This window comes from Carcharhinus amblyrhynchos, chromosome 10 (genome assembly GCF_965287045.1).
Source record: "Carcharhinus amblyrhynchos chromosome 10, sCarAmb.v2.hapA, whole genome shotgun sequence".
Lineage (NCBI taxonomy): Eukaryota > Metazoa > Chordata > Chondrichthyes > Carcharhiniformes > Carcharhinidae > Carcharhinus > Carcharhinus amblyrhynchos.
In genome coordinates, this window is record NC_137333.1 from 42057025 (window position 1) to 42071275 (window position 14251).

Genomic DNA, 14251 nt, shown 5'->3' on the forward strand with positions numbered 1-14251 from the left:
GATGACCCTTTGTCAAAGCTCTTTTTTCTACTTTACAGATTTTTACCAGCTCATTTTTTTCTTACAGACGCTGCCAGACCTGCTGTGATTTTTCAGTGTTCTCTCTTTTGGTTTCAGATTCCAGCATCCGCAGTAATTTGCTTTTACTTAAATAGTCTCTTAGTGTCAGAGAGGTTAGCAAGGTAAATACATGAGGTCACGGGATAAGCCCTGGGTAGGATTGTTGGCGCAGGTGCAATGGGCCAAATGGTCCAACGAAAAGAATCTTAGGATTCTATGATTCTTTTCCCTCTGTCCCATCCCACAACTTGTCCTATTTCATTCCCAACTTGTCCTATTTCACTCCCAACTCTCTTCTTCTTGTCTCACACTTCTTTCTCTCTCCCATCTGCCTCTTCACACTATCCCATGGCCCAAGTATATCCCTTTTCTAACTTTCCTTAAATTGAACAATATGGGTAGTTTTCACATCCTGTGTGCATAACAAAGGAGAAAAATTACTTTAGCAAAACATAAAATTTTTGAAACTTTTGATTTTATTGACATCAATAAAATCTTAAACTTTAAAGTACCTTCTGCCACCAAAAACATTTTTCAAGGCATGCTGCTTCAGAATGGTTCTCAACAGCTTATCTGTAGTTTTCTTTGTGTCTTTAACTGCCAGTTCCTTTCTCTGCCACCTGTTAATCTAAGATAGATATTATCATCAAGTGCCAGGAACAGATGCTATTTTGCAACAAAACGGTATGTACAAAGCAATGTAAAGACCAACTCGGCCTTGGCAAAGGAAACTGAGTGTGAGGTTAGCTTTATCTGAGATGGAGCAGTTGAATCTTTTACCTTCAAGTGCGGGAAACAAGCAGCCTGTGATTGGAGAAGAGAGTACCAAGAAAATAAGTGACAACACATTAGCCTGAGCACTGGAGGGTGAGTTCAGCTGTACTAATTAAGCACATAGCACTACATAATTATTACCCAGTCCTGCAGGCGTGCAGCTTAGAGGGAATATAGATTTGAGCCCATCATGATGCCTATATATAGTAAAATATTTGTTCTCTGGTATGATCTGGGAATGGGAGGTGCCCTTTACCCAAAAATACTGGATAACGGTGAGTTACAGCACCTTAGACAAAGGACAAGGCTGTGTTTTTGAGGGGTTGCGGAAAGAGGGAAAGCTGCTGGGAGCCCCTGGCATAGCTGGGCATCACAGTAAAACCACCACAAGTGAAGACCAAGTTAACACCACAACTGACACAAGGTTCAGAGTGACTTTTAAAAATCCATGTCAGTTACTTCGAACGGTATATATTTGTTCAGGCACAATAAGCAAATCAGATCAAATAATTCAATAATTGCAGTATAAAGACTAAGAACAACTTTTGCAGATTTACAATTCATTGTTGTTACTGGCTTTAAAATAAAACTGTGCTTTCAGAAATTCCAGTGAAGAGAGGATTCTGGTTGGTAAATCTTACTGTAGTCCTTAAAAAATAACCGGTTCAACTCTTGCTGAGGGGCTTCTATAAATTTGCATTAAAAGTTTAATATTGTTAACTTTCTTGAACTTAAATGAAGTTATTATTAACAAGTGACAATATCAACATTTTATAAAGTAAATTTTGGATGAATAAAAAAGGTTTTTGCTGCCTAAATACATACAGCGGGTAAAGTCACCATAGTCAAAATTAGAAGTTTTTTAACGTAAGGTTTATTTATTAGTCACAGTGGGCTTACATTAAGAACATAAGAAATAAGAGCAGGAGTAGGCCATCTAGCCTTCGAGCCTGCCCCGCCATTCAATAAGATCATGGCTGATCTGAAGTGGATCAGTTCCACTTACCCACCTGCTCCCCATAACCCTTAATTCCCTTATCGATCAGAAATCTATCTACCCGTGACTTAAACATAATCAACGAGGTAGCCTCCACCACTTCAATGGGCAGAGAATTCCAGAGATTCACCACCCTCAGAGAAGAAGTTCCTCCTCAACTCTGTTCTAAATTGTCCTCCCACTTATTTTGAGGTTGTGCCTTCTAGTTCTGGTTTCCTTTCTAAGTGGAAAGAAGCTCGCTACCTCTACTGTATCTAGCCCCTTCATTATCTTATACATCTCTATAAGATTCCCCTCTCAGCCTTCTAAACTCCAACAAGTACAGGCCCAATCTACTCAATCGCTCCTCATAAGCTAACCCCCTCATTTCCGATATCAGCCTGGTGAACCTTCTCTGTACTCCCTCCAAGGCCAATATATCCTTTCGCAAATAAGGGGACCAAAACTGCACACGGTACTCCAGTTGTGGCTTCACCAGTGCCTTGTACAGTTGCAGCAAGACCTCCCTGCTTTTATATCCTAACCCCCTCGCTATAAAGGTCAACATTCCATTCGCCTTCTTGATCACCTGCTGCACCTGCAGACTGAGTTCTTGCGATTTGTGCACAAGGAACCCCAGGTCCCTCTGCACAGTAGCATGCTACAATGAAGTTACTATGAAAATCCCCTAGTTACCACACTCCAGCACCTGTTCAGGTACACTGAGGGAGAATTTAGCATGGCCAATGCACCCAACAGCTTGGCTTTCGGACTATGGGAGGAAATTGGAGCACTCGGAGGAAACCCCCGCAGATTGGCCATGCTGGATTCTTCCTCGGTGTGCCCGGGCAGGTGCCGGTGTGTGGCGACTTGGGGGTTTTCACTATAACTTCATTACAAGCCTCCTTCTGACACCAATAAACTTTACTTTCACATGCGAGGGAACATGGAGGCCTTGATTTTAAAATCTGATTGGACAGACAGTACCTCGAACAGTGCTGTTGTGCTTCAGTGCTACACTCCTGTGTCAGCCTGCATTTTTGTACTCCAATCTATGGAGTGAGACTTGAATCTGCAACCTCTAACTCAGGTTGAGAGGGCTACTTGATTTTTCTCCTCTTTTTTCTTCCCAATGCCTCTCGACTCTAAGTGTTTTTGAAAACCCATTAGGACTCAGCGAAGAATTGTACAGATTTCATCAGGAAAGGCTGAGGGACTTGAGGTTGTTTTCGTTAGAGAGAAAAAGGTTAAAAGGTGACCTAATTGAGGCATACCTGATGATCAGAGGATTAGATAGGGTGGACAGTGAGAGCCTTTTTCCTCAGATGGTGATGGCTAACACGGGGGGACATAGCTTTTAATTGAGGGGTGATAATTATAGGACGGATGTCAGAGGTAAGTTCCTTACTCAGAGGGTAGTAAGGGCGTGGAATGCCCTGCCTGCAGCATTTGTGGACTCGTCAACTTTAAGGGCATTCAAATGGTCATTGGATAGGCATATGGATAATATTGGAATAGTTTAGGTTAGAGGGTCATTAGATTGGTTCCACTGGTCGGCGCAACATCGAGGGCCGAAGGGCCTGTACTGCGCTGTAATGTTCTATGTTTCTATGACACGATAGAATGTGCAATCTCCGCACAGGCAATGACCCAAGCAGGGAATTGAACCCAGGTCCCTGGCACTGTGAGGCAGCAGTGTGATGCTGTGTTGCCCCCAGATGACCATTAGCTGTTGATGTTTTTAACCTGAGGATCACCACATGTCAGGTGAGGCGCAAATTTATTCATGAATAACCTCAGCTGGGACAAGAATTGAACCCCGCTGTTGGCATTGCTCTGCACCACAAACCAGTTGTCCAGTCAACTGAGCTAAGTCAATCACATATCACGGAAATAAAAACATATTACTGGACAATACTTACCAAGGTTTGTTTTTTGAGCAGAGGCGTCTTTCCATCAAAAACAATTACTGGTCTTATTCGGTAAAACAAAAGTTTGCAAAGTCGGTGAAGCAAAATCAGAAGATGAGCATTTGGTATGGCATTACCATGGCGATCTCGTGCTCCCTTCACTGCCTGGTTTAACCAAATACTGATATCTTTTAACAATGGTTAAGAAAATATTTTATTGTCAACTTGGTAAACTTAAAGGAAAAAATACAAAGTTCAAGTATGTAAAAACGGTCTAACCAATATGAACTTGGAAGAAAAAGTATTAAAGTGGTCAACAGATCAGAAGTGGGAAATCTTCAATGACGTAGATAAAGCACCAAACAATAATACTGCCAAAAGGCAAAATGGATAGGTGTGTGCAAAAATAAACATTTAGAACAAGGAAGGCTAAACAATTTGGACGTATATTCATTGGAGTTTAGAATAATGAGATGATCTTATTGAAACATACAAGATCCTGAGGGAACTTGATAGGGTGGATGCTAGGAAGATGCTTCCTCTTGTGGGGGAGACTAGAACTAGGGGATACAGTTTAAAAATAAGATGGAAATGAGGATTTATTTTCCTTAAAGGGTCATTAGTCAGTTGAATTCTCTTCCACAGGAAAGAATGGAGGCAGGATCATTGATGTTATGCAAGGCAGAGTTAGATTGATATGGATGTCAAGGGTTTTGATGGGGGCAGAGAAGCAGGTAGAGTTGAGACCACAGTCAGATCAACCATAATCTTATTGAATAATGGAGTGGGCTCAAAGGGCTGAATAGCCTAACTCCTGCTCCTAAGCCCTATATTCCAATGCAGCCCAAATCTGGAGTCAAACCCTGGCTAAAAGCAGCAAAGTCTTCACTTTGTTTCTTTTTTTGGTTTATGCACAATTCAAGTGCTAAACATTTGGCAGGACACAAGAATCTTTGACATAGAAGCTAACCTCAATCTATCTGTCCTGTGACCACTCTCCCCACAGCTGATACCAGCCCTTCATTACCACTGGGATTCACAACATTATGTGAGTAAAGACAAAACTAATGAAGTTGCAACACCAAAGTGCCTGTAGTTATAATTTGCTTTGTTGGCTTCTACCAGAACTGTGAACCAGTTGTTCTTCTTGCTACACAAAGGATACCAACAGCAAGTATTTTTCCTTCAAGAGTTTCTGGATTAATAGGTTGTCCTGTACACTCCAAAAGTTTCCATAGTCCTTTCACTCCCATAATGCTGTTTATAATCACTCATAATCTGCAAGAAAAAAAAGATTTGCTTTTAGAAAGCACTTTTCACACCCACCAGACATGTCACAACACTTTATAGCCAATGAAATACCTTTTGAAGTACAGGCATCGTTGTAATGAGGAAATATGGTAGCCAAATTGCACACTGTAAATTAACACAAATATCAATGTGATAACAACCAGATAAGTTGTTTCATGATGTTGACTGCAAACTAAACAATGAGGATAACTCCACCACTATATTTTCAAAAGAGTTCCATGGGATCTTCGATATTCACTTGGACAGACAAATGGACCTTGGTTTTTAGTTTAGTTTATTTATTTGTATTACAAGTAGGCTTACATTAACATTGCAGTGAAGTTACTGTGAAAATTCCCTAGTCAACACATTCCGGCACCCGTTTGCGTACACTGAAGGAGAATTTGGCATGGCTAATGCACTAGCATGTTTTTCAGACTGTGGGAGGAAACCTGACTACCTGGAGGAAACCCACACAGACATAGGGAGAACATGCATACTCTACAGACAGTGATTCACGCCAGGAACTGAACCTGTGTCACTGGCATTGTTTGATAGCAATGCTAACCACTCTGCCATCATGTCTCATCCAAAAGATGGTATCTCCGCCAAATGCCATCTATCAGTTTAATATCAATAATTGAGAAGTTACTGGAATCTATCAGTGAGAGTGATCAAATGATGACGTCCAATTGCACAAAGAGAGCTTGTATGGAATTATGAAGGAAATGTCATGTATTTTTCAAGTCACAATGGATAGAAGAGCTTTCATGGAGGTTGCCTGGATTTACAAAAGATATTTGATGACATGCCAAACAGAAGATTAGCAAAAAATTACATAGAATTATGTATTAGTGTATATTGAAAGTAAGAGACAGACTAGGGACAAAAGGATCATTCTCTGATCCTGTGACCAGCTGTGTTGATGTGGAGATGCTGACGTTGGACTGGGATAAACACAGTAAGAAGTCTCACAACACCAGGTTAAAGTCCAATAGGTTTATATGTAGCAAACACCACTAGCTTTTGGAACTGGCTGTTCCTTCGTCAGGTGGATAGGAGTGAACTCAGTTGTGTTACCCAGAGATCTGTATTTTTCACAATTTATGAGTAGTTTGAATGAAGGAAATGTTACAGAGCAAGAGGAAGTTATATTGCGGTTATATAAAGTTACAGAGTGCTGCCTTTTGTTCTATGACATCTTTATGATTGAATCTCTCCTGTCCTCTAGTCTGACCCACACTTTCTCATTTGTTCTTTCTCCTTTCATTGGTTAAAAAAATCTTCCTTCATATCCGAAGAGCCATATTTCAGTCGAAACATTAACTGTTTCTCTCTCCACACACACTGCCAGGCCTGCTGGGCATTTCCAGCACTTACTGTTTTTGTTATACATCAAGGAGTGTTTATTAAATCCTGAATATTCACATCTAATCTCCGTCCTCAGTCTCTCCAGGTGTTATCCGGCCCAATTCTCTTCACTGTTCTATCAACTCACCCGGAAAGCCCCTGATAGCCGCACCCGCTGCTGAACCACAATGCTCGGAGCGGAATCGAGTGACGGTCACTCCCGATGCAGTCACAATAGGGGGCAGGTATTAGTGAGGCACCGTTACTACTTCCGGGCTGAATGCGGAAGGAGCCGGCGGATCACGTTGATGGGTGCACAGGAGTGTGTGTTACCGGTTATTGTGCCGGTGGATGCCGAGTTCACGTCGATATGTGATCCGTGCCGGAGTCAGGGACATGCTGAGGGATGGGTGAGGAGAAGGAGGTGACAATTGTTGATGGTGCTTTAGCAACAGAGCTGGAGGCGGCGGGCCTGAACTTACAGGTAAAAGCAAAATACTGCAGATGCTGGAATCTGATACAAAAAGCTGGAAAATCTCAGCGGGTTTGACAGCATGTATGGAGAGAGAATAGAGCCAACGCTTCATTTAAGTTTATTTATTAGTGTCACAAGTAAACTTACATGAAGTTACTGTGAAAATCCCCTGGTTGCCACACTGCGGTGCCTGTTCGGGCTCACTGAGGAAGAATTTGGTATGGTGGCTACACCTAACCAACATGTCTTTTGGACTGTTTGAGGAAACCGGAGTACCTGGAGGAAACCCATGCATACATGGGGAAAATGTGCAGATTCCGCACAGATAGTGACCCAAACTGGGTGCCTGGAGCTGTGCAGCAGCAGTACTGACCATTTCAAGTCAGGATGAGCCCCTCGTCAGAGCAGAAGACAACAGGATGAGATTGATATTGTAGTGGTGGGAGCGGCAGGTAGTGGGAGCTGGATAGAAAGCCAGTGGTTGGTGGAGATGGGAGAATTTAACAAGATGTCATAGACAAAAAAGATGATATATAAGATGATGAATGGGATGGATAGGATAGAGGTGGAGAGGCTCTTCCCGCCCAGAAAGGACAGTAGGACTAGAGGGCACAGCCTCAAGATAAAGGAGGGGGGGCGGTTTAGAACAGAGTTGAGGAGGAATTTTTTCACTCAAAGGGTGGTGAATCTCTGGAATTCTCTTCCCGTTGAAGTGGTGGAGGCTGCCTTGCTAAATATATTTAAGACGCGGGTTGATAGGTTTTTGATAGGCAAGGGGATTAAGGGTTATGGGGAGAGGGCAGGAAGGTGGAACTGAGACACGACAGATCAGCCATGATCTTATTGAATGGCAGGGCAGGCTCGAAGGGCTAGATGGCCTACTCCTGCTCCTATTTCTTATGTTCTTAATACACAGCGTGGTGCTGAAAGCAAGACATTAAGAGATCAGAATGTGTCAGTGGCAGAACAAAGTTAAGCAGCGTGTCAAAGAACAACCTGAGACATGTAACAGATGATCATTCTAGGGTGGGGTGGAGACAGTGGTAAGGGAAAATAAAAAGTGAGATTTTAAAACATTGAAAAATGAAACAATGGAAGGAATGAAAATAAATTTTAAAAAATAAAATAAATTGATGGAATTGGGGTGAAAGTGGAGGAGAGAGTTCTATGTCTGAAGTTGTTCAACTTGATGTTAACTCTGGAAGGCTGTAAAGTGCCTTATCAGCAGATAAGATACTGTTCATCCAGTTTACTTCACTGAAACATTTCAACAGGCCAAGGACGGATATGTGGACATGAACAGGATGGTGTGTTAAAATAGCAAGTGACAGGATGGTCTGGGTCCTGCTTGCAGATGGACTAAAAGTGTTCTGCAAAGCAGTCACTTAGTCTGTGCTTGGTCTCTCCAAGGTAGAGTAGATCACATTGGGAGAAGGGAATGCAATAGACCAGATTAAAGAAGGTGCATGTGAAGCGCTAGTTCACATGAAGAGTGTTTAGGTTCTTGGATGGTGAGCAGGGAGGAGGTAGAGGGGCAGGTGTTGCACTTTCTGCAGTTGCATGGGAAGACATGTGAGTGTGATGGAGGAGTGGACCAGGGTATCCTGGAGGGAACGGTCCCTGTGATATGCTGACGAGGGGAGTGAGGGGAAGATGGGTTTTTCTGGTCTTGGGGGTGATTGGGACTCCAGGACTTGGCGGTGATGAGGAAGGATGGAAATAGGATTTGGGATCATGCACTCTGTATCTAACTTCAACTCCATCTCCTACTTGATTATGTAAATTCGAACTTGTCTCCTATATGTTATGTAAATTTGACTCCACCCCTACATGATTATCCATTCTCAACTTTCTCTGTGTGATTTGGACTTTGCTGTTGGCTATGAACGTTTACAAGAAGACGTAGTGGTCAGAAAACAGCACGGTTTCACAGTGGTCAGCACAGCTGCCTCACAGCGTCAGGGATCCGGGTTCTAGCCTTGGGTCACTGTGTGAACTTTGCACATTGTCCCCCTGTCTGCATGGGTTTCCTCTGGGTGCTCTGGCTTTCTCCCATAGTTCAAAGATGTGCAGGTCAGGTGGATTGGTCATGCCAAATTGCCCCCTAGTGTTCCAAGATGTGTAGGTTAGGAGAATTAATATGTGAGGTTACTGGGATAGGGCCTGGCTGGGATTGTTGTTGAAGAGTGCAGGCTCAATGGGCCTAATGACCACCTGCACTGTAGGGATTTTACAAAAATGAAGAGGTAGCACTTTGCAGTTAGAGTTTGTAAAACTGACATTTATAAAGTCTTCTTTGACTTCTATTTAAAATGTTTTAACAAAGTGTTCTATCCACTAGCAGCTATGCAAAGACATCCTATTGTCACCATTGCATGATGACGTCTAACTCCCAGTTTCTTAAATTGGCAGCAGACCTGCAGTTTGTCCTCACTGTCTCCTCTGACTGCCTGTGTGGCAGATGCATACAATTATGGCCTTATTTAGTTTGCATCAATGGCTTTCATGTCTTTCTAGATAGATCCATTCATTTGGAGGTGAATGTCATTGTTTTCACTTAAACTAAAATTAATTTAAATAAAACTGTTTTTGTCTATATAGGGAGATCAATTGTGGAGCGCCAGAGCATTGCAAACTAATCCACAAGCAATCAAAAATGTGCATGCAAGGTAATTAGAGTCAGCTATTTTTGTTTTGCTGTTTGTAATAATTTGTTCTTTTGTTTGATTTTAAAAATACAGCTCAATTTAGTTGGTAAGTAGACCTATTACTTTATTGTGGTTGTGGACTTGAGAAAGACCTGTCACAGTAGATGCCTGCATTTCCTTTGTACCTTTAGATTAGTACATAATCAACAGGTACTTCGCTCTTAAATTACATCTCCCACATGCACCATTTATGTTAGATAAATCACATCACTTATTTCCATTCTTTTCTTTCATGCACACATTGTGACAACTTTTGACCTGAAGCAATACAGTGCCACGTTTGTGCGGTGAGTGATGTGGGTTATGATTTGTGGCTAGTGTGAAAAGCAGCTTTGTTGTTTTGATTTTAAGAGAAATTTCTCTTTTTGAACGATCTTTTGCCAGTTAAATCCTGTTTAAATTTAAAACTTCTTTGTTAGTTCTGATTAGTGTTAAAGTAAAAGCTACAGAAAGTGGAATCTTGTTGGCAATATCTTAATTTGGGGCAATTCAGTAAATGTAGTTATTTTGGTTTATGGTTTCCCCATGGGGTTTGTAACAACATGCTTATTTATGGACTGATCGGATGAAAGGTTTGTTGCCTGAAGTCATTATGGATCTTTTTAATCCAGGCCTCAGTAGGTTTGGACCCACAATAAAAAAAAGTCCCAAGTTCTCACTGGTATAAAATTGGCATTCTGATTCAGCGAGGTTACACAAATAATATGTGAGAAGGAAAAATGTCTCGTGTGAGAGGCAATGATCTTCAGAGGTCGGGCTTGTTATAAATTTGGGAAAGAGCAGATGGACTTTTACTCTGTCAAGCTCATTTTAGTGTCTGATGTATAAAGTGCCATTTGGGTTAAATGGATATATCTACTGGTCAAAATCAGAACACTTTAATTTGTCCTAAAATTAATCAATTCAAGGTGAAGTGATAATGTGCAAGTTGGCTGGGATCCTGAACAGGATGGAGTTTTAAAAAATTGCATTAATTGATAAACTTGATTCAATTGTAGATTAGACCTTTGTCTTCCTGTATCCAAGTTTTCAGCTTTAAAAGAGATGAGATATATCCCAAACATGCTTTGGTATCTTTCTATCTTCTGGGTGCATTTAGATAGAAATGAATATCTAAACAACATAGAATGAAGACTCATGGCAGTTGATCTGATCCAACAACTATGATGTACTATCTGTGAGAAAAGGAATGAAGAGTGCCAGAATGCTGACCAGCTTGAAACAGGATATTGCCCAAAAGAAGAAGGAGGAGAGCGAGCTTAAGGTGGTAATTATTATTAAAGCCATGTAGGGAGAAGCAAAGTGGGAAGGTAAACTGTGCCTGTTGAAGTGCGGTGAGAAAAGATACACAAGCAATTGATACCAGTACTAGAAAAGGAAGGAACTGCATTCCTGGGCCCTGTTCCATCTGAACCAGCTAAGGATCAGGATTTTAGCAGGAAGGATAAATAGCTTTTTGGCCCCCTCTTTCTTTTATGATACACAGCCTGTTGTTTTCACTGTGTGGTATCTTTTTATGTTTTAACATATGGTATTATGTTAAAGGAGTTTGAGAGTGGTCCGTGCAGGATCTTCCAGGCTGTTGTGCTGCTGCTGTCACAAACAAGGAATTTTAGTCACCAGGCTGTAAGTTAGTAAATGCGGTGGATGGGAGGCTTAGATAGATAAGTTTAAGGAATAATAATTAAAAAATAAAGGCAGAGAGTGGATTAGTAGTCAGAAATTGAGCATTATGCACTGCAGATAAAGGAGAAACTAAAATATTTAAAGTCATTAAAGCAGGGAGAGAAATAAGGAAAAAGGGAGAAAAACAACTTAAGAGCAGAAGTCTCTGTTGCCTACTTAAGTATTTTTCATAAAAACGAATTATAGGTACAAAAGTAACTTAAGGATGGCTATTACAGAAACAAGACTACAAAATGGTCAGGAACAGAAACAGAGTACCAGGTTATAACCTCTGAGATGAAAGGGAATCGGTACAAGAGAAAAGTAGTATTTGTGATTTAAGGATGAAATTATATCTGCAATAAGCCTTCTGCTCTTAAGTTATTTTTCCTTATTTCTCTCCCTGCTTTAATGACTTTATATCTTTTATTTGTATTAAATATTAGAAATAAGGTATAGATTTGAGTGGGTTTAATTTTGTGTAAGAGAAGTAAAACTTAATTCCATTCATGCTAGACAAAAGTGTTTGTATGTGTGATGGTTTGGTCAGTTCAAACTGTGCTTCTGTTGAGCTTAGAGAGGGTTACAGCATGAAAATTAAACAAGCAGAGAGAAGTGCAGATCCACAGTTCCGTGAAGGTGACAACTCAGGTGGTCGAGGAGGTGTATGGCATTCTGGCCTTCATTGATTGGGGCGTTGAGAATAGGAATTGGAAAATCATGTTGCAGTTGTACAAGACTTTAGTTAGGCTGCATTTGAAGTATTGTGTACAATTCTAGTCGCCACACTACCGGAAGGATATTGTTGCATTGGAAAGGGTGTGGAAGAGATTTACCAGGATATTGTCTGGTTTGGAGGATATGGACTATGAAGAAAGGTTGAACAAACTTGAATTGTTTTCGTTGACGCATCCCAGGATGAGGGGGAACCTGCTAGAGCTTTACAAGAGTATGACAGGTGTGGGTAAAGTGAATAGTCAGAGTCTTTTTCCCAGGATCGAAGGGTCAATTACTTGGAGGCATAGGTTGAAAGTGAGGGAGAGAAATTTAAAAGAGATGTAAGGGCCAAGTTTTTCACAAAAAGGTGTCGAATGCCTTGAGGTGGTGGAAGCAGACTCTATAAAAACATTCAAGGGGCATCTGAATAGATACATGAATAGTTAGGGAATAGAGGGATAATGGACCACGTAGAGACAAGAAAATATTAGAGGCGCACCTGGGTCGGTGCAGACTTGGTGTTCCTATGCTGTACTGTTCTAAGGAAAAGAAATTTCTTCGTAACTAGGGAACCTTTAGTGTAAGGAGGCTTTTTAAGAGTAGTTTTAGCTAAATTCTTAGCTGTTGGGGCTAGAAGCGAGAAAAGGAGTAGCTCTCAGCTCTGCTAGAGGAAAGGAAGTATCATGGAATAATGGTTGATAAAAAGTGCAGAAATCTAAGGAACAGCCAGTTTAAAAAGAAATAGAAAAATGATGAAAAGTTTCAAAGGTCTGAAATTGAAAGAACAAAGAGGAGGTGGAACTGGAACAGAGTACTGTCCAGTGAAACCAGATAAAGTTGAGGAGAAGTTGGCGAATGAGATGCCTGCAAGATGTCTGAAGCGATTCTAAGGTTTGAGAGTTGAAATAATTGTGGAAATCAGTAGCTGAATCTTGAGAGTTTGTGTAAAAACATCTAAGACAAAAGGATAGGGTGAAAAAGCTGGAGCTGAATTCCTTATCAGAGTGGAAGCTCTGTTTGAAGCTTTGATAATTGGAAAACTTGCCATGGATTCTTAAAGAATACAACTAGTGGAGAGCATTGTTTGAAAGAAGATTTTAAAATGTGACTTTTTGGACTTGGCGTTGGAAACACTTTTGTGTGACAAATCATCTGGGACAAATTTGAGGAGAAATCCACGGAAGATCGGTTGAGTGGCAATGAGCCATTTGATTTCAGAGTGGATGTTATCTTTGAAAACTGTATACATTTGTGAAGCTAAGAGGGAGTAAAGAAGGATTGTATTATAATTCAACTTCCATGTTTAATACATGTTTTTTCTTGTTCAAAATTAATTAGCAGTCTTGTGGCTCTGTTCCTTCATATTTTCTAAATAAAATAAAAGTTTCAATCTTTTGAGCCAGGGTTCTGTTCTGGAATCTTCCTGTCCAGTAGTAACTCCACTGGGATCATAACAGGAAGAAGTAAAAATGCTTGTGGATGTGGTGCAAATCAAGGGGGCCGCAATGTCCTGGATGGTGTCAAGTTTTTTGAGTGTTGTTGGAGCTGCACTCATCCAGGCAAGTGGGGTATATTCCATCATACTCCTGACTTGTGCCTTGTAGATGTTGGACAGGCTTTGGGGAGTCAGGTGGTGAGTTACTCGCAGGATTCCTAACCTCTGATTTGCACTTGTAGCCGTAGTAATTAAAAGGCTAATTCAGTTCAGTTTCTGGTCAGTGATATCGCCTCACGAATGTTAATAGTGGGGGACTCAGCAATATTAATGCCATTGAATGTAATGGGGAGATGGTTGGATTCTTGTTGGAGATGGTCATTGCCTGTCACTTATGTGGCAAGAATGTTACCAGCCAGTTGGCAGCCCACACATGGATGTTGTCCAGGTGTTGCTGCATTTGGACATGGACTTCTTCTGTATCTGAGGAGTCATGAATGATATTGAACATCCCCACTTCTCACTTAATGATGGAAGGAAGGCCATTGATGAAGCAGCTGAAGATGATTAGGCCTAGGACATTATCCTAAGGAACTCTTGCAGCAATGTTCTGGAATTGAGCTGATTGATCTCCTACAATTTATAACCATCTTCCTTTGTGCCAGGTATGACTTCAAACATTGGAGAGCTTTCCTCCTGATCCTCATTGCCAACTTTGCTAAGCTCCCTGATACCAAATTATATTTTGATATTGAGGGCAGTTCTCACCTCACTTCTGGAGTTCAACTTTTGTTAATGTTTGAAGCGGTAATACAGTCAGGAGTTGAGTGAACCTGAAGGAACCCAAACTGAATGTCAGTGGGCAGGTCATTGCTAAGCAAGTGCCACTTG

The 14251-nt window shown here is 41.1% G+C and overlaps 2 protein-coding genes across 3 annotated transcripts in view; one reads left to right on the top strand and one right to left on the bottom strand.

Moving 5' to 3' along the window:
* Window positions 1-14251, bottom strand: part of ercc5 (excision repair cross-complementation group 5) — a 130716-nt gene that overhangs the window by 32329 nt on the left and 84136 nt on the right. Inside the window, exons 11-14 of the mRNA XM_080198022.1 lie at window positions 5083-5136; window positions 4886-4990; window positions 3733-3908; window positions 573-688 (exon numbers count right to left, since the gene is read on the bottom strand). Of these exons, the coding sequence (XP_080054148.1) occupies window positions 573-688; window positions 3733-3908; window positions 4886-4990; window positions 5083-5136 (451 nt within the window). The remainder of the gene's footprint in view (window positions 1-572; window positions 689-3732; window positions 3909-4885; window positions 4991-5082; window positions 5137-14251) is intronic.
* Window positions 6651-14251, top strand: part of LOC145348882 (homocysteine S-methyltransferase YbgG) — a 28124-nt gene continuing 20523 nt past the window's right edge. Inside the window, exons 1-3 of one of the 2 annotated variants that reach the window (XM_080196923.1) lie at window positions 6651-6844; window positions 9437-9504; window positions 9808-9830. In XM_080196923.1, the coding sequence (XP_080053049.1) occupies window positions 6767-6844; window positions 9437-9504; window positions 9808-9830 (169 nt within the window). In that variant the 5' untranslated portion in view covers window positions 6651-6766. The remainder of the gene's footprint in view (window positions 6845-9436; window positions 9505-9807; window positions 9831-14251) is intronic. The other variant, XM_080196922.1, reaches the window with a different exon arrangement.